General features: G+C 38.7%; 1 protein-coding gene across 4 annotated transcripts in view; it reads left to right on the top strand.

Moving 5' to 3' along the window:
- UNC5C (unc-5 netrin receptor C) overlaps positions 1 to 20,701 on the top strand; it is a 517,444-nt gene that overhangs the window by 485,168 nt on the left and 11,575 nt on the right. For all 4 annotated transcript variants that reach the window (XM_077476580.1, XM_077476578.1, XM_077476581.1 and 1 more), the window contains 5 exons: positions 1,121 to 1,289; positions 9,686 to 9,919; positions 12,557 to 12,706; positions 15,584 to 15,748; positions 17,617 to 17,798. In XM_077476580.1, the coding sequence (XP_077332706.1) occupies positions 1,121 to 1,289; positions 9,686 to 9,919; positions 12,557 to 12,706; positions 15,584 to 15,748; positions 17,617 to 17,798 (900 nt within the window). The remainder of the gene's footprint in view (positions 1 to 1,120; positions 1,290 to 9,685; positions 9,920 to 12,556; positions 12,707 to 15,583; positions 15,749 to 17,616; positions 17,799 to 20,701) is intronic.

Here is a 20,701-nt window from a genome sequence, read left to right as displayed (position 1 = left end):
GCAAGCTAAATTGCTGTTTTTTATTTTCCTTGCACGTCCCCCTCAGATCTACAGCGACTTTACTTCCAAGTGCACTTTCAGTGCAATTTCAAGTGCACTTTGCACCTGCAGCTTGCACTTGTAGTGCAAAGTGGATTTGCTTTTCGTAATAACCCCACTATATTTTACCTTTTGTTATAAATAAATATCCCACATTTTAAAAAAAAATTATAAAAATGTTTCCTCAGTTTTGGCCGATATGTATTCTTCTACATATTTTTGGTAAACAAAATTGCAATAAGCGTATGTTGATTGGTTTGCGCAAAAGTTATAGCGTCTACAAAAGAGGGGGCAGATTTATGGCATTTTTATTCTTTTTTTTACTGGTAATGGTGGCGATCTGTGGGACTGCAATATTGCAGTGGACAAATCAGACACTTTTGACACATTTGCTATAAAAATGCACTGATTACTGTATAAATGTCACTGGCAGAGAAGAGGTTAACACTAGGGGGGATCACGAGGTTAATTGTGTTCCCTATGTGTGTTCTAACTGTGGGGGGATGAGACTGACTAGGGGAGGTGAGAGATCATTGTTCCTACTTAGTAGGAACACATGATCTGTCTCCTCTCTTCTGACAGAACTGGGATTTGTGTGTTTACACACACAGATCCTGGTTCTCACTCTGTCACGAGCGATCACGGGTGCTTGGCGGTCATTGCGCCCGCCGGGCACTCGTGTCGGCTCCAGGAACACGCTGTGGGTGCGTTCGCCTCCTACAGTGTCCTAAAGAGCCAATGTACAGCTACGATGGCTCACCCAGGGGAGGCATCCTGCCACAGTATAACTGTGGTGGGTGGTCAGGAACTGTTTAAAGTTGTGTATATAAAACCACTATCCACATTGCATATTTATTAGTAAATCAAGTGTTTTGCTCAGTGTTAGCCTGTAGATATATTCGATAGGGCAAGGACAAGGAATGCAATTTTTAACAGAATCAAAACTTTGAACAGGTAACATAAACCTATAAAGTATTTTATATGTGCAAGAAGTACTTGAAACTAATTTTCTGCACTCACTAGATCAAATAATAAAATGCATCAATTCACATAAATTCTGAGTTTCTCATTCATTTTCTAGGCCACCCATAGAAGACAGTCAGACACTTCTAACTCCTGTCGTAACTTGTGGGCCACCTGGAGCACTGATGACTAGACCAGCCATTATTACGATGCATCACTGTGCAGAGACGAATACAGAAGACTGGAAGATCCAGCTGAAAGAGCAATCTGTACAAGGCCAATGGGAGGTAAGTGACATGCTAAGATAACATGACGGTAAAATCCATTCCTCAAGGCAATAGATATAGACCAACTAATTCTAACTATGGAAGAGTTGTAAACACAAAACTCTTATCCAATAGAGTGCTATAAAGTGATATAACATATCGCATACTGATACATTATATGAAACTTACATTAAAATGAAGCCCCCCAGTGGTGCGCTGTCACTGCTGACAGGACTTCAATCTTCATCTGGTTGATGGGCTTTAGTCCTTTGATTGGATGAGCTGTGAGGATGTCACTCCTGTGCATGTGTGCAGGAGCCGCTGTTTATGGCACAGGACTCTGAAGGAGCGGCATGGGCATGTCGTTGCTTCAGAGCACAGTCACCAGTGACATCACCAGTGGCTTGGCAAGTAAATATCTCCAAAACGGTGCAATTTTAAGAGATGTTTATTGTACCTATAGGTAAGCCTTATTATAAGCTTACCTATAGGTAAATATCAAGCAGGGGACTGCTATTAACTGCTATTTATGAAAATGTTATCTGAAAAAATATTGAATCTACTTATGATTTTAGAAGTATGTATTTGTATTCTGATACTAATTTAGGAATTGTATACCCGTAGCACCTAATTACTGAAATAGCTTTGTATTAGCCTTGCAGCCCTGGGTCCTGGCTTAAAATCCCATGAAGGGCATGCATGTTTGTCCTAGGTACTCTAATGGTAATGGATCTATGGATCTGTGTATTACTTAAAATCTCTATATAATATGTTTTATATACAGTATCTTACAAAAGTGAGTACACCCTCACATTTTTGTCAATATTTTATTATATCTTTTCATGTGACAACACTGACGAAATTACACATTGGGGCTTATTTACTAAAGGAAAATCTACTTTGCACTGCAAATGCACTTGAAAGTGCACTGCAAGTGCACCTGGAAGTAAAGTCCCTGTAGATCTGAGGGGGACATGCAAGGAAAATAAAAATCAGCATTTTAGCTTGCACATGATTGGATGATAAAATCAGCAGAGCTTCCACTCATTCCAGATCTACCCCTTAGATTTAGAGCAACTGCATTTCCAAGTGCACTTTTAGTGCACTTTCAAATACACTTCCGGTGCAAAGTGGATTTGCCTTTTGTAAATAACCCCCATTGCTACAATGTAAAGTAGTGAGTATACAGCTTGTATAACAGTGTAAATTTGCTGTCCCCTCAAAATAACTCAACACATAGCCATTAATGTCTAAACTGCTGGCAACAAAAGTGAGTACACTTCTAAGTGAAAATGTCCAAATTGGGCACACAGTGTCATAATTTTGTGTGGCCACCATTAGTTTCCAGCACTGCCTTAAACTTCTTGGGCATTGAGTTCACCAGAGCTTCACAGGTTGCCACTGGAGTTCTCTTGACGACATCCATAACATCACAGAGCTGGTGGATGTTAGAGGATGTTAGATGTTGGTGGAGACCTTGCGCTCCTCCACCTTCTGTTTGAGGATGCCCCACAGATGCTCAATAGGGTTTAGGTCTGGAGACACGCTTGGCCAGTTGTGCCCCAAGGCCCAGTCTCTGAAGGGAGAGGACCATGCTGTGCTTCAGTATGTCACATTCACGGTTCCCTCAGTGAAATGTAGCTCCCCAGTGCTGACAGCACTCATGACTCACTCTTGACTGTAGGCAAGACACACTTGTCTTTTATACGCCTCACCTGGTTGCCACCACACACGCTTGACACCATCTGATCCAAATATGTTTATCCACATCTCATCAGACCAAAGGACATGGATCCAGTAATCCATGTCCTTAGTCTGCTTGTCTTCAGCAAACTGTTTGCGGGCCTTCTTGTGCATTATCTTTAGAAGAGGCTTCCTTCTGGGACAACAGCAATGCAAACCAATTTGATGCAGTGTTCGGTGTATGGTCTGAACACTGACAGACTGACTCCCCACCCCTTCAACCTCTGCAGCAATGCTGGCAGCACTAATACGTGTATTACCCAAAGACAACCTCTGGATATGATTTAATTGACCATATCGAGGCCTGTTCTGAGTGGAACCTGTCCTGTTAAACCGCTGTATGGTCTTGGCCACAGTGCTGCAGCTCAGTTTCAGGGTCTTGGCAATCTTCCTATAGCCTAGGCCATCTTTACGTAGAGCAACAATTCTTTTTTTCAGATCCTCAGAGAGTTTTTTGCCATGAGGTGCCATGTTGAACCAGTATGAGAGAGTGAGAGCAATATCACCAAATTTAACACACCTGCTCCCCATTTATACCTGAAGCCTTGTAAAACTAACGAGTCACATTACATCGGGGAGGGAAAATGGCTAATTGGGCCCAATTTGGACGTTTCACTTAGGGATGTACTCACTTTTGTTGCCAGTAGTTTAGACATTAATGGCTGTGTGTTGAGTTATTTTTAAGTACAATCTACAGGCATACCCCACTTTTAATTAAACAATGGGGTTTATTTACTAAAGCTGGAACGTGCAAAATCAGTCTTACTTCTGCATAGAAACCAGTGAGCTTCTAAGTTTTTACCCAAGCTTAATTGAACAAGCTGGGGTTAGAAGGTCCTTGGTTTCTATGCAGAAGGGAGCCTAATTTTGCACGTTCCAGCTTTAGTAAATAAACCCCATTGTTTAATTAAAAGTGGGGTATGCCTGTACATTGTTAGGCCCCTTTCACAAGGATGGACCGTTCAGGTCTGCCTGTCAGTTTTTTAGGCGGACCTGAAAGGACACTCCATAGAGGTCTATGGAGGGACGGATGTCAGCGGTGAAATGTCCGCTGACATCCGACCCGCTCCAATCCGAAAAAGTGTGATGGAGGAAAAAACAATTTTTCCATCTGCCTGCAGATCAAATTGTGTGACGACGGACTCTATGGTCCGTCTTCATCTGATCCCCCATAGGGGAGACTGATTTGTTGAATCAGTCATTCACTGAAACTAAACTGATTGAGTTGAATAAAAACTATGAACCAAAAAGGTGAGCTTCTGATTGATTTAAGCTCTGTCAAGTGGATCGGCCTATGGTGGAATTTTGTCGATTGCTTCTGATCAATCGAAAAAACATCTGCACGTACTGTATGTTATAAAACCATTCATAGTACAGATTAAGTAAGTAGTCTTTTTTTTTTTATAGATCACTTAGATTTATGACTGGTAAATAAAATTTGGATCAATAGATTTGGTCAATATATTTGATCTATATATTCTGCAAAATGCAGAACTATATTGTATCCTTGTATAATTTCATCAATGATAGATTGTTTGTTTGAGATGATTAATACTAGGTCAATTACAAAGCACTTCATGTATGGCCATCGTGACATTATTGGCACAGATTTATGTGGGAAGTGCCATGTCAATCAGTCCAAAATCACCTTTGATAACTACGACAATTGTAATAGTAAAATAATTGTTAACTCAGCTCCATTGCTGTTTCACTGGTTCATATCATCCCATGCTTAAATTAGCATATTAACAGAAAATATATATCTTAATATTTAGTTATAAAAATGTGACCAAGAATTTTATCATTAAATTAAATCATTAAATGCATGTAATATCCTCATTGCAACAATTAACATAGCTGCTTTGGTGGGGAATAAATGAGTTTAAATGACTTGCTGTTTAATGCCTCTAGTCAGCTAGCTGTTTTCTTTTCTCTGTAGTACCGTTTGAAAGGAGGAAACGAAAAATTGCAGTATGCTTTTGGCACTAGCACCCCATAGTGGCCAAGGTGCGATAGTGTAGTTTGATTGCCTTTGGCCATATTAATGTCAAGGCTTCTTAGAAATCAATAGGCATTGTCAGATTTATTTGCTCACATTTCAGTCCAAATACTTTCCGCTGAGTAAATTTTAAAGTTTTTAATAAGCGAGAAAATAACACCATATTTATTTGTACTGCGCCAACACAAACACAAATATAGTAAAAATGTTTCAGACATACTATACACACAAAGAACATTTTTCTCAAAATAATGAGCCAAGATGATAAAATCAGATGGCTTAACAATTCAGAGGTAAAAGAAAAGCCGTTTATGAGAATGATCATCCATTGCTTTTCGGCTAACAACATGTCAAATGACTGCTGAATGCATAAAACAGAAAATTAAAATAACTTTTATTTTTATTTTATTTAGTTATGAAGTTAGGGTTTCCTTCCTTTTCATTAGTTTAAACATTTTTTTATATGGTATGGGGGTTCTGCATTGAGCTATACATTTTCATAAAAAAATTAATAAAAAAATAAATCAATAAATAAATTGGCATTTAGTTAGTGATATACAAAAGTAGTGACCCAGTGAACTTGTGGTCATTGCAAATGCCCAGTCAGTTTTATAGAGGGAGAGATATAGAGGTATCCATTGGTGACCTCTTTCTAAAAAGAGCTTAAATGGCTGTCTCTGGCGTCCTTACTCTAGAGTCAGAATATTGTCAGAACTCCTGTTCTACATATTTGTTGTCAATAAATCAGAAAGTACTGAATACTCAGACCATTAAGCCTAGAACATAGGGGCCAAATGTTGGGCGGCATCGGCCGGTTCAATAGAAACAAGCCGACATTCGGCCCGCATGTGCAACAGGGCATGACCAAAAAGAGGTTTGCAGACCGGAATCTGCTTAGCGCTCTCTGCTGACTAGTGTGTCTTCTGGTGGGGGGGGGCATCCCCCTGTACCTCAGCAGGGAGATCACTGTACTAACATTTGCTTGTTAGTACAGCAGCTCCTCCTGAGCTCTTAACCCGCTGGGTTGAACAAAAGAAAACTGTGTGTGCTGTGTGCACCAGGCCTTAGAGCAGGGGTTTCCAAACTAAGGCCCTCCAGTTTTTTCAGGAACTACAATTCCCATCATGCCTAGTCAGGTCTGTGAATATCAGAGTTTTACAATGCCTCATGGGATGTGTAGTTCCGCAACAGCTGTAGGGCTGTAGTTTGCAGATCCCTGCCTTAGAGCAACCAGGCAACTAGGATTCTCATCCTAATTTGCTGAGCTGTGCTCAATAGTGGTATTTTATGTTATGGGTTAATCGTATACATTCTGGACAGTCTGATAATTGGAACAAGCTGTCACTTGGATATGGCAATAAACTGATAATGCTGGTGAGGATAATTTGTTATTGATCATGTGATTAAACGTATCAGCAGCTACCAAAAAATCAAAAATAGCATTGGCCTCTTTAAAAAACAAATGAAAGGTTCCTGTCTAAGGCTTGGTTCACACATGTCTGGTCGTGATTTTAGCACGATTTTTAAAAAGAGCCGGGTGTTGTTTTGTTCACTGGTATAGGTGCGATTCAGGTGCTAATTTGTACTTGAAATTGCACCTGAACCAAACTGAAAAACAAACTGAAGACTCTTTAAAAATGTACCATGGCTGGCCTGCAAATGTGTTAACAAGCTCTATAGAGAAGGCCACTGGTTCACATGTCATGCAAATTGGATGCGGTTCAAAATGCCTCCAATTTGAACATATTGTATGTGAACCCAGCTTTAATATTTGAAATGAAGATAGGATCCCTGCCCAGCTAAAAGATATTCTAGTGAATTGCATGGTCCATCATATTTGTGTATATATGTTTAACTCATGGTATGTGTATATATATATATATATATATATATATATATATATATATATATATATATATATATATATATATATATATATATATATATATATATATATATATATATATATATATATATATATATATATTTATACACAAACTTCATATATTACTTACTTTTATTTTTATTAAAGTAAGTACCAAGTTGCCTGAAGTAAATTACATTTTCTGAAGTGCGTTTATGCAAAACATAATGGATTTTACGAAATGTGTTCACTTCTACACTTCACATTTAGAAATGAATTAGATGTGCGCCTTTCCTGCAACTTGCGAATATTATCTTGTTTCCTAATGTTTTCTTGTAAGCTAAATTTAATCTGAAAAAAAAAAAAAAACCTCTTGCAGCAGATACTTATTGACTTGCGAGTACATTGTTACTTGTACTATATTTCACGGATAAATACAGTGAATCTGCCAAAAGAAAAAAAGTAGAATCTATAAGTAATGGGCAGACTTCAAATTAAAGGGAATTATATACCACATTTTGCTTTTGTTAAAACAAATCTGCCACATGTGAGCCAAGGTCAAAGAATTGTGGAGCAAGCTAAGGCACTGTAAAAGCATGTTGCCAGTTAATTAGCAGTGGAAAAGCAAGTGCTGCCAACCTTTGTTTAAATAGCTGACTGCACAGAATCCTGATGGAGACAGAATCACCCCACACCGTGCTGTGCTTAGACACTGAAGAAAATTCTTCCATATAGTGGCCCCAAAATAAAACCTCCCCATCCCAAGCAGATTTTTTTCCCCACTTTCTTATTTTTTATATTTGATCCACCCCTGCCACCATTCTGGCCTAGGTTGGATTGACTAGTCACTGGTCCTGCAGCCTCCTACACCACATCTCCCAGGAGGCTGCAGGAATGATATACAGAGCAGCCACGTGTGATCTGAAGGACAGGCTCAGAGCATCCTCAAAGCTGTCTGGGGTGGTTTGTTAGCAAGTGTTAGTTATTAAAAATCTTGATATAAGTCACTGCAAGCTTATTACAAGTGATATTTGAGATAAAGGTGGTATTGAAAGCTTTATTTTTTATGTGCCCATACATATCTATTGGTTCTAGGGAACTCACCAGTATAAGGTTGCAATCTAAGGCCTGAGGATTACATTAATCCCCTAATCATTATATATTTTATGAAAACAGACACCCTAAAGAATAAAAAAGTCATAGTTTAAAATATTTATCTTAGCACAACAACTTGGGAAATGCAACACTCTGTTAAAAATTACACCAACATGTCAAACCTTAAAATTAAGTGCGCCTGTGAAATGGAGACTAACTTCCATGCCCTATATTTTCCATGTGTGACGCTTTAAAAACCTCTACAGGTCTGCGTGGCGAACTGGCGATATGTAACATGTATAGTGAAATCAACATATTTGTGTGTAGGCTCCCCCCAGCTCATGCACTTACCTTCGTACATGCAAGTATGTGGTGTGGGGAGGGCCTCAACTTTTTTTGGGTGGGGAGGGAATTGCTTGGGTGGAATTTTTATTTTTACCATTTATTTATTAATTTTTTTCATCACAGTATGTTATAATTTTCTGGTAAAAGGTTCTTTTTAATGAGACACCAGGGGTCAAAAATAATTCTGATGTCTCACTTGTCCTCCAGTGAAGCTGATCCAATGCAGATCACATTACATCAGCTTCTGCCCCAGCCATGCAAGCTGAGGAAAAGGAAAGAGGAACCAGGAACTGTTGTTTTACAGGTCTCCTCCGATTTAGCAAAAAGAAGGGGTGGAAAGCAGAGAGATGCTCTTCTCTCTCTTCTATACCTGGCGGTACCCACAACGCCAGTCCCGGATGTAACAATGGGTGTGCAGAGTCTGGGATACAGGGCGCGGGTCTGTGTGGGGAGGGGCAGCCATTATCAGGAGCTGTTTGGTAGCTGCACAGCCACCATTTTGCTTCTATCTGAGAGCTGGCAGTCAGCCTGTCAGATATACACAGTGTGTGTAAAACCCCCTGCTGCCATGTCCATAGGACATACAGACCTGGCAGCAAAATTTTTAAGCCTAAAAGTATTAATGACATAGAATAACAAATACAAATCTTAAAATGTATCTATACCCAAACCTTTTGTTGTGGTTTTTGGTGGAGCAGAGAAGGCTTCTAGGAGACCTCTTCTAGGTCTGTATTGCCATGTTTAGGGGTTTAAACCATCCCCTACTCTATCCAAAATGTGGCTTTATTTGCAAATAATCGCTCCAACAGTCTCCTTATCACCAACCTTCTTGTTGATGGTCGTGTATCCCATTCCAGCCTTGTGCAGGTCTAAAATCTTGTCACTGATATCCTTTGACAGCACTCTGATCTTCCCCATGATGGTGAAGTTTGAATGGAAGAAAGAGATTCTGTGAGTGCCTTTTATACACATAACGAGTTGTGGTCGTTAGGAGCACGTTATTAAATTAGCCAGTCTGTGGGAGCCAGACTTATTGTTGGTTGGTAGGGGATCAAATACTTATTTTACTCATTGAACTGCAACTCGATTTATAACATTTGTACAATGTGTTTTCTGTATTTTTAGTTAATATTCAGTCTCTATCATTTAAAATTCTAATGATAGACCCTTATAGACCCGTAATGTCTTTGTAAGTGGGCAAACTTACAAAATCTGTAGGGGATCATTTTCCCTACTATATACGTTACATTTTGAAATTGTTCCACGTATACAGGCATTCTTACAGACCCGTTTGTGACAGCACTTTCACATAAAATGACCTATACAGTGTGCATACTGGCCTTTTAATAACAACATTTTTTTTCCCTACAGGATGTTGTAGTTGTGGGCGAAGAGAATTTTACCACACCTTGTTACATCCAGATGGATTCAGAAGCCTGCCATATTCTCACAGAAACATTAAGCACCTATGCACTGGTGGGACAATCTACAAGCAAATCATCAGCAAAGAGACTCAAATTAGCTATATTTGGACCAATATCCTGCACATCTCTGGAGTACAACATCCGAGTTTACTGCTTAGATGATACTCAGGATGCACTTAAGGTATGCACTGTTCTATGTACGAATGTTTAATGTTTTTAATAAGAAATATGTCTAAATTAAAACATCTTTAAAAATGATACCCCATTTTTACATTTTTATGAGGTGTGTTAATATAGCTATACCAGTTATTGTAATATTAAAAGTTGCCAGCATTATGTCATGGTCATAGAGACGGGTCTGCTGTTAAAAATCACAGGGCCCCATACAGCCTATCTGACTGCCCCCCCCCCCCTTCCCCGAAAATATCAAAATATTGTTTTCAATAAAAATACACTAAAATTATTTTTGATGTACACAAACACAACATAAATTACAAAATTTCTAAATCTAAAAGGAAAAAAAACTGTATTGATTTAACAAAGCTCTGTATGTGAATGAGGTCTTGGGGCTCATTCACATAGGTGCTGCGGTTGCAATGTGAATCAGTGCTTTTTTTAAATGTGGTTGGTGCTATGTGCAGGCAGTCCATGTTACTCTATGGGGACACAGCAGCTGTATGAACACAGCCAAAGGTTCCTATTTGACAGGTGTATAAGTGCAGATGTACGGCCCAATAAACAGACAGTGTGCATTTGGGGCCACTCAACAGCACCTGCACACCTGTCAAAGCAGGACCTGTGGCTGAGTTTGTATTGGTGTTGCATTACCTATAGAGTAACAGACGGCTCTAGTTATATGAACAAAGCAATAATTCACACTGTAGGGGCCAGAGAACTGATGTGAATGAGCTCTTCATTTTCTATTTTTTTTTATTATTTGTATATATTTTTTACAATTATGATTCAGTTATGAATGAGCATATTACGTGATCGATACTAATCACTCACTTTGTTCATTTTGGAAAGGAAGGGGCTGGTAAAAATTATATATTTACTGACCCCCCTCCTCTTTTCTATTCTGAAATGATCCCTACATGTGCACAGCACAGCTGGTGGGAGGAAGAGGACGGGAAGCTGGCAGCATTGCAGGAAAAGGTACACGGAGGGGCCTGGGCAGCAGAAGGAAGGGGATTGTAACAGGAACCGATTCTCTGCGTGGCTCTGCATGCAGCAGCTAAAACCTGGCAGGAGGGAGAGGAGGATAAGCCAGCTTTCAGCTGTTGCAGAGATCCACACAGGAGATCAGTTTCTAGTACCACCATCGGATTCTCCCTGCCGCCCAGGCCCCATACAGAAAGATCGGCTGTACCCCCTTATCAGCAATCCTGCATAGACTTACTTGTATATTGTACATTGGATGTAGACTAAATGCAGTATTAAAAAGAAAACATATAGTGGCCCAGGTAAACTAATATGAGTCCACAAAATATTTAACACATGGATGCACCCAAAAAAATGTTCAGTTTGAAAGATTTGAAATTAATGATGTGACTAGTGTGGCAATTGTAAAAAAAAATCCAAAAGTCTCACAATCTGTGTAAAATAATCAAAGTTACAAAAAGTGATTTTTCAATATTTGATGCAATAGAGGTGTGCAATAGTGTGCCAAGGGATGAGGGTACAAGACAGTTACACATTCTACTGTGCACCAAATAAACTATACGTTCTCCAACATAATAGTTATATGTGATATGCCAAAACAAGTGTGGCAATTCATACTGGTCAACAATAATCAATCATAGTTTATCTGGCTCAATCTGTTTATGGTAATACAGGTCGGAAAGTATCTGATGTTAGCAGTGGGTTTATATAACAATCTAAAAAACATGCACAATTTCCACTGAGTATGAAATGTGTACATTGAATTACTTTATTACCCACTCAGATACATCCTGATCGGAAATACAAACCTAACATGGAGGTATTGTGTTGCACAAATGACTATAAACAGAATTATAATTATGTTTTCCAAAGTAGGCTTTTATTAAATTGTATGTTTCAAAGTTGAAGATGTATGATTGTTTCCTGCATATAATTTCATTGTTTCAGATTCCATACAATTGTATGTATTGGGGTAGATTTACTAAAACTGGAGCACTCAGAATCTGGTGCAGCTGTCCATGGTAGCCAATCAGCTTCTAACTTCAGCTTGTTCAATTAAGCTTTGGCAATAAAACCTGGAAGCTGATTGGTTTCTATGCAGAACCAAGCTTAATGTTTCTCTTTTCGGCTTTAGTAAATAAACCTGATTACGTTTTATATGAATTTATTGTTTTTTTATCAAATAACAGATTGATGTAATGATGTAAGTAAGAAGTAAATGGAACTGATCTAAGTTTTATAGTGAAGTCATTCCTAGAATGTCTGCATGTACAACTGTAGAAACGAGCTGTTAACTTGGTACAGCAAAGTAATCAACTCTGTAAAAAGTATGTACAGTATTACCTGATTTGTACCATTGGGATTTTCCAGTATCCTAAATTTAGCATATTGTCTACTTTTTCATGTTCATATTTGACTAATTGTAATATAGATACATATGTGGTTGATTTACCAAATGGAAATAGACTGGCAATTTTGAAAGAGAATTTTTCTTTAGCTTATTGAACAAAACCATGGAGTAACCATGGATGTCTACTGTAAGGAAATCTGAATAGATTTGGTGAATTGGGTGACGTTGCCTATTGGAACCAACCTGTAGTAAGTATTTTCACATCCTTCCATTTCATCTAATCCTATTTTCTTCTACAATTAACAGGAAGTGTTACAGCAGGAAAGAAAAGTTGGAGGACAGTTACTGGATGAGCCTAAAACTCTTCACTTTAAAGGAAGCACCCATAACCTCCGCCTGTCTGTTCATGACATCCCACACTCACTCTGGAAAAGTAAATTGCTAGCTAAATATCAGGTAAGCATACCTCTAATATGGTGTTTATTGTAATTGTAAATCTTTAGATGTCAACCACAACATGGTCATACGATTAAAGCGATGCTAAACGTATCTTTTCTTCAACAGTCCCCATTCCTCACTGGCACCAGCATCATCTTCTGGGTGCTGGTCTTCGGCCATCTTCATTGGCCAGTGCAGAATGGTGTAACTCCTGCTCATGTGCAGGAGCGAGTCATCCTGGCACACAAGCCAGGGCCATGCACAACTCAATTTACATGCTGAAGAATGCTGTAACCAGGTAGGTAGGTGTATTTTATTACAGAAGAGACATTGCATGTCTTTTTTTGAAATAAAGAGCCTGAAAGCCAGCAATTTTTGACAGCAGAACTTTAGTTCCATTTTAAGTACCCCATTGTTCCAGTGGTTGCTTTAAAGTGGAAAAAAACCCATCAATTTAACGGTTTCAAAAAACAGTCACATTCTCAGCATGCCTGGAATACTAACTGTCACGTTTGCTTGTGTTCTCAACCAAACTGTCAAACCATTAAGTGGCTGATCTCATAACTGATCAGATACGCAGCATAATGGTAGCTGTAGATCAAACAGAAGCTAAGATGGCAGCTTGAAAAGGATAGAAACATTTCCTCTGGGAGGATTTGGTTAAACTCAGTATGGCCAATTAGAATAGACTTAATATATACTTTCAGTGGACTGGTACTTCATAATAATAATCAGAAGCTAATTTTGGGAAAAATTATGTGCAGATTTCACTAATATTCCACAAATGTACATTAAAAATGAAAGATTTCACGATTCTGTATACAAAAATTATGACTGACGAACTATAGCGTTTGCAATAACAGTTAAAATGATATTCCAGCTTGCTGGAAAATATTCTGCATATATTAATTTTAAGAAGGTTAATGGGTATATGTGGTATTTTATCAAACAGGGCAATTACATACTAAAATAAATCTTATTCTACCTAAGGCTACTTTCACACTGCTCTAGATGAAAAACATATCAAAAATGCATATGCGTGTTTTCCACCTTTTTGCAGAATTTTTCCCACATTGCGTTAAATTTAACACAAGGCACAATGCATTTTTCATGCGGTTTCAATGGATGGATATGTTTTTGGTGCATTTTTTTTACTGGACCAAACATGCACCAAAAATGCAGCAAGCCAGATTTTTTTTTACCTACAACTAAAGCGCAAAGGATGAGTATAAAGAGCTACATAGGATTTAAAGGTATGCAGTTTACTTACACTTTTGTTAACAGAACAAAAGCGAATCAGTATCAACGCAGCCTAAAGCACAAAATTGGAAAGGATCAATTACTCTAAAATTACACATGACATGCATTTCTGTTTTTCATTGACTTGCAGCCATTTTAATAAATGTGATTCATTGGATAGTGGAAGAAGGTTTTTTTTTTCAATATCCAATTGCCAAGAATCATTTCACTCTGTGGCCAGCCTAAGATCCAGTAAGAACAGGCAACGTTATTGGTGGCTTTGGTTTTGATTCTTTCAATCAAATATGTATTTGCAGTATTGGATGACAACTTTGCAGTGAAGGTTTTATTGTTTGGTTGCACCATTGGCATGTATTGGAAGTATTGTGAAGTATTGTGAAGTTTCTAGTTGCATTCTTGTTTTATACAATGGTTTTACTCCTTATTTAATCAGAAAATAGAAAACAAATGATGGTGTACAAGGGATAGAAACCCATAGCAAGCTATTATAGAAACAATCTTTTAGCTGATCTGTCTCTGGTAAACTTAATACAAGGGCTTATTGGCTATTGTCCTTTAACTTTACAGAATAAACCTGCTTCTATAGGTGTCTCAGTTAATAAATCACAGAAATGCTGATTCTTCTTGGAATTCATGTCTCAATTACATGTAATCCTCTCCATCAGCTACTTTGTTCCATACTTCCCACAGTCATGTTTCCTGATTCCGCTGGCCTGACCAGGGCTGTTACCCTTGGCAAGACTTCAGCAGCATTGTGCAAGCTGCTCAGTATGGATCGGATAGAATGCTAGTTCAGCACCTTTTTGCCATTGCCTGCAGGCTGAACAACCTCTCTTCAGTGCTTTCAGCTTCCATTAGCCAGGTTTCACTCCATAGCCCATGTCTCCCAGGGGAGCTGAACACTGCGCTCATAATGTGCTGAACTAATACAGGCTGAAGGAAGCAGTAGAAGATTGTCTCTACTGCAGAAGAGCAGACTTCTTGTGAATAACAAGAGCTGGCTCTTGTTGTACAAGCTGTATTTTTATTGGCATTGTGTCTTCCACTTAGTGGCTTGTGTAATACAGGCATCCAGATTCCTGGTGACACGAAGGGAGGAGGAATTTCTCAGAGACAATTTTTCTTCTCTCAGGTCTCTCCTTTGCAAACTGACACCCATATTGTTAAACAGTAGCTTCACCAGTCTAACAAATGTTGTAGTGTAAGGTAGGCCAGTAAAAGAACACACTTTCTATATAATACTAATTATCTAAGCTGTTCCACTGAGCCCGTACGGGGATCAGAAATATTCACTGTGTCCAAAAGGAGACATCATTTTGTTTGTTGCCTTGGAGGTCTGTCTACAGATGTGTGCAGTTAGCAACTGAATGCTTATTTAGACATAGACGTATAGACATTTGACATTCTACTGTGTAGATCCTGCATGGTAGCAAGCAAAACATGAACATTTCATGCCTGGCACAGGAAAAACAACAAGAACTGGTACAAGTAACACAGAGTGAGAGAAGTAACTTGCCAGGAGCAAAACAAAGATGATGACATAAAGATATTTAATGAAAAGTGAGCTGGTATATTCAGAAAGGTGCGTGCAAATGTTGCTGGTTTAACTAATAAGGATTTCTGTTACTGTTCTAGGAAATCCCATTCTATCAGGTTTGGAGTGGATGCCAAAGGAATCTTCAATGCACCTTCACTCTGGAACGCTTCAGTCTCAGCACTGTTGACTTATCCTGCAAGCTATGTGTCAGGCAGGTAGAAGGGGAAGGACAGATCTTCCAACTAAACTGTACAGCATCAGAGGTATGTGTGTAATCCATCTATAGAGGAACTCAAATGTCACCTAATTAAAAGTGATAATCCACAGTTATAAACACTAGAACAGGCTCATTCTAAAATGTAATATCTACTAAGTCAAAATTAAGGTGACTAATGCCAGTTTAATTGCATGCAATGCCTTTATTTGTTCCCTTATTTTTTATTACAGCTTTTATAAAAGATTATGTGTATTGTACATGCTGACTGCTGTTCTCTTTTCTACTAGGCTCTGTATGCTGCAGGCTCATTGTGGCACAATTTCATAGAATGTCTTATAGTCATATAGACATAAAATGTTAAAAAAATGATCTAATGTACTTCCTGCTGTAAAATACATAGTAAAGGTTAGAGGGCTGTTCTGTAATCATATAAAATAAAAATGCTGCTGGCCAAGTGCCTTTACACAGTTCATTCACCACCAAGATGGATTCTAATTTTCCTTTCATTTTCTCATTTTTCTCTTTTTCGCAATATAAGAGGGAATCATTTCCCTTACATAGCACATTCGACTTTAAAAAAAAAATAAGAATGCAATTTTTTTCTAATGTGTCTAATATTCACAGATCCACACTGTGATTTGGTAAAGGAGCCATTTGTGCCCTTTGCGTGGAGGCCATTAGCGAGAAGGCCTTGATCCTTTACATATTTATAGTTATATAGCTTAATGTCTGGGTTCTCTGCCCCCTGAAATGCTAAAATTATAATAAGAACATATTATATTACGTTTTAGACATCACAAAGGGTCAGAAATCCAATTTTGTATGCCCTGTGCCTTCTGCAACTAAATAAGAACTATTAGGAGGCCATCAAATCCCTGCAAATATCTGGGTACAGCTAGAGTGCCCTCCTACCCTCTTCTTTTAAGGATTGTTGAAGCCTTCAGGCAGCAGTCCCATTGGCTGTTTTTCCAAACTTAATGGAAAGCATTACAGTAGAAATATGTTGTTCTAAAATGTAGGACAGCTTACTATGCAACAAAAACACTGCCCAATGCAGTCTGGGTATGGGTTGCTTCATAAAAGGTAATTTACATTGGCCCTTTAAATAGGATCCTCAAAAGATCCTGCTCGTTTCCTGAATCTGGGAGAAGAGAGTACCTGCTCTTTGGGCTAACTAGAAAAAGGATAAGTAGGCTTATTTGCAGTTATATTATATACCAGAAGGATTTTATCCCAGTGGAAGAAAAAATACCTAATTTTGTGTTTGCTATTCACTCATTACTATTTATCAACCAACAATTACCTATATACACACTACATATACATGTAAATATTTGAAGTGATAATTTCATAACTCACCAAATCAATCATATTTTACATGGTATTTTATACGTTCATGCTTGTTATGTATCATATCGCAATTATACAATGTTTTTCTCTGTAAACTACAAATCTAATCTTGCAGGCACAAATGAGTCCATGAACTATGCAAATTAAGCTGTTATCCTTTTTTTAACATTTATTGGCCCATGGTAAAGTTCTTGTAATTAGTTATAAAAAGCAGGTCAATGTTTTGAATACTGAATAAAATGTATGAATTGCTTTGAATTAGCACAAGTCTAGTTTACATACATTAGTTCAATTAACCCCTGCAGCAAGCTAGGCTTGATCTAATTGATACAGGTCTGTGTTCCAGACATAGACTAAACATCCAGGGGACACAAACAGATATACAGTTTAATGGTAAGCTAGTTATGAATATTTTATTTCAGCTCATGAGGCTAGAAATGATGCCGGCTAAGAGAGTTTTGGAATTTACTTCTAGAAGTATGATAAAGTTAAAACAAGCTGTGTGCACCAATCGATGCATATAAATTATCTCCAGGATATAAGTATTGTTTGTTATTTTTGCAGGAACCAAGCTGTATTATTGATTATCCTCTCATGGATTCAGCGAGTACCATTACCACCATAGTAGGACCAAGTGCTTTCAGTATCCCTCTAACTATTCGGCAGAAGCTCTGCAGCAGCCTAGACGCTCCCCAGACTCGAGGCCATGACTGGAGGTTGCTGGCTCACAAACTCAACTTAGACAGGTTGGCATAGCAATGCAACTGAACATATCAATCATAATGTAACACATTTCTCTATCCAGGTCTTTCTACCGCAGTCACTCTAATATATTTAGGAGAAACATTCAATCATAACTTTAAAGGGGAAGTATAGTAGGTTACAATTTATTTTGCTATTCCTTGAGCAGCTTAACAAAAATCAAATTATCAGTGAATATCAGTGATTTACAATGCTTCTGTGTGTAATTTGTAAATACACCAAATTGTCAAAAGCATTGAGACGCCTGCATTTTACCGCACATGAACTTTAATGGCATCCCAGTATAAGTCTGTAGGGTTCAATATTGTGTTGGCCCAACCTTTGTTGTTTGACCATTCTTCCAGAAGTGTGTTTGTGAGGTCAGGTACTGATGTTGGATGAGAAAGCCTGGCTCACAGTCTTTGCTTGAATTCACCCCAAAGGTGTTCTATCAGGTTGAGGTCAGGCCAGTCAAATTCCTCCATCCCAAACTCGCTCATCCATGTCTTTATGGACCTTGCTTTTTGCACTGGTCCAAATCATTTGATGGAGGAGGGTGGGTTAAGGTGTGGGGTTGTTTTTCAGGGTTTGGGCTTCCAGTGAAGGTAAGTCTTAAGGCATGAGCATATCAAGACATTTTGGAAAATGTTATGCTCCCAACTTTGTGGAAACAGTTTGGGGATGACCCCTTTCTGTTTCAACATGATTGCGCACCAGTGCACAAAGCAAGGTTCATAAAGACATTGATGATGCTTCAGCTGTCCCAGCTTTCAGTGAATGTCTATGTTTGGGTCAGATCTGATCTGATTGCATATACACTCTCCTTTGGATCAGTTCAAAAGCTTGTCACACAGGTCCTTAAAACACAGTCAACCTTTAAACAGTGATTGCTGTGTGGTTCTTCAGGTTCAATTCACTAAGCTATAATGCACGTACTATTTGCCATAATGATTATTTCAGCCATTTGATTATAATTATTAGCTGTCGTTGGCTCTCATTGATGAAAATAAGTAACCATCATAGCTGAGTGAATTGAGAGCTTTATGATGTGCCCATTGATTAGAGTAGACAACAAGCCACTTGAAATGGAATTAAAATAATGCTCCATCGCATGAAGTACCTGGTTATAATAAACAGAATCCATCAATGGTGAAATGCCTTATTTTACAAGCTGAATGGACATGTTTAGAAAATCTTTCAAAGATAAAGGGCAACAAAAAGTGAAACCAATAAATTGATAAAAATTATTGCTTAAACTACGTTTGCTACTGGGTGCTTGTTAGAGGAGATATACTTTAAATAGGATGCGTGTTAACCTATATGTTGTTAACTAAACTCTACTTTCCTAATAAATAATTTGAATAAGAAATTAGATGCCTGTTGTTGTAACTGCAAGTTTACCTATGCATCCTTAGGGAGGATTAAATAGCTGATAGATGAGTGAATTGAGAGCTTTATGATGTGCCCATTGATGAGAGTAGACAATGAGCCATTTGAAATGGAACTCAAATAATACTCCATTGAATTAAAGCGGGAGTCCTCCGGGACTCCGCATTTTTTTTTTTTTTAAAAGCCAGCAGCTACAAATACTGCAGCTGCTGACTTTTAAAATAGTGACACTTACAGTGGTGTGAAAAAGTGTTTGCCCCCTTCCTCATTTCCTGTTCCTTTGCATGTTTGTCACACTTAAGTGTTTCGGAACATCAAACCAATTTAAACAATAGTCAAGGACAACACAAGTAAACACAAAATGCAATTTGTAAATGAAGGTGTTTATTATTAAAGGTGAAAAAAAATCCAAACCATCATGGCCCTGTGTGAAAAAGTGATTGCCCCCTAAACCTAATAACTGGTTGGGCCACCCTTAGCAGCAACAACTGCAACCAAGCGTTTGCGATAACGTGCAATGAGGCTTTTACAGCGTCCTGGAGGAATTTTGGCCCACTCATCTTTGCAGAATTGTCCTAATTCAGTTACATTAGAGGGTTTTCGAGCATGAACGGCCTTTTTAAGGTCATACCACAACATCTCAATAGGATTCAGGTCAGGACTTTGGCTAGGCCACTCCAAAGTCTTCATTTTGTTTTTCTTCAGCCATTCGGTGGTGGACTTGCTGGTGTGTTTAGGATCATTGTCCTGCTGCAGAACCCAAGTTCGTTTCAGCTTGAGTACACGAACAGATGGTCGGACATTCTCCTTCAGGATCTCTTGGTAGACAGCAGAATTCATAGTTCCTTTTATCACGGCAAGTCTTCCAGGTCCTGAAGCAGCAAAACAGCCCCAGACCATCACACTACCACCACCATACTTTACTGTTGGTATAATGTTCTTTTTATGAAATGCAGTGTTCCTTCTACGCCAGATATACTTGGACACACACCTTCCAAAGAGTTCCACTTTTGTCTCATCGGTCCACAGAATGTTGTCCCAAAAGTCTTGGGGATCATCAAGATGTGTTGTGGAGAAATTGAGACGAGCTTTGATGTTCTTTTTGCTCAGCAGTGGTTTTCTCCTTGGAACTCTGCCATGCAGGCCATTTTTGCCCAGTCTTTTCCTGATGGTGGAGGCATGAACGCTGACCTTAACTGAGGCAAGTGAGGCCTGCAGTTCCTTGGACGTTGTTGTGGGGTCTTTTGTGACCTCTTGGATGAGTCGTCGCTGCGCTCTTGGGGTAATTTTGGGCGGCTCCTGGGAAGGTTCACCACTGTTCCATGTCTTCGCCATTTGTGGATAATGGCTCTCACTGTGGTTCGCTGGATTCCCAAAGCTTTGGAAATGGCTTTATAACCCTTTCCAGACTGATAGATCTCAATTACTTTCTTTCTCAATTGTTCCTGAATTTCTTTGGGTCTCGGCATGATGTGTAGCTTTTAAGGATCTTCTGGTGGACCTTACTGTGTCAAGCAGC

This window comes from Lithobates pipiens, unplaced genomic scaffold (assembly GCF_037356315.1).
Source record: "Lithobates pipiens isolate NorthernLeopardFrog02 unplaced genomic scaffold, aLitPip1_a1.2 Scaffold_13, whole genome shotgun sequence".
NCBI lineage: Eukaryota > Metazoa > Chordata > Amphibia > Anura > Ranidae > Lithobates > Lithobates pipiens.
The sequence above is the reverse complement of the archived record's forward strand: the minus strand, read 5'-3'. Positions and strand labels throughout refer to the sequence as shown.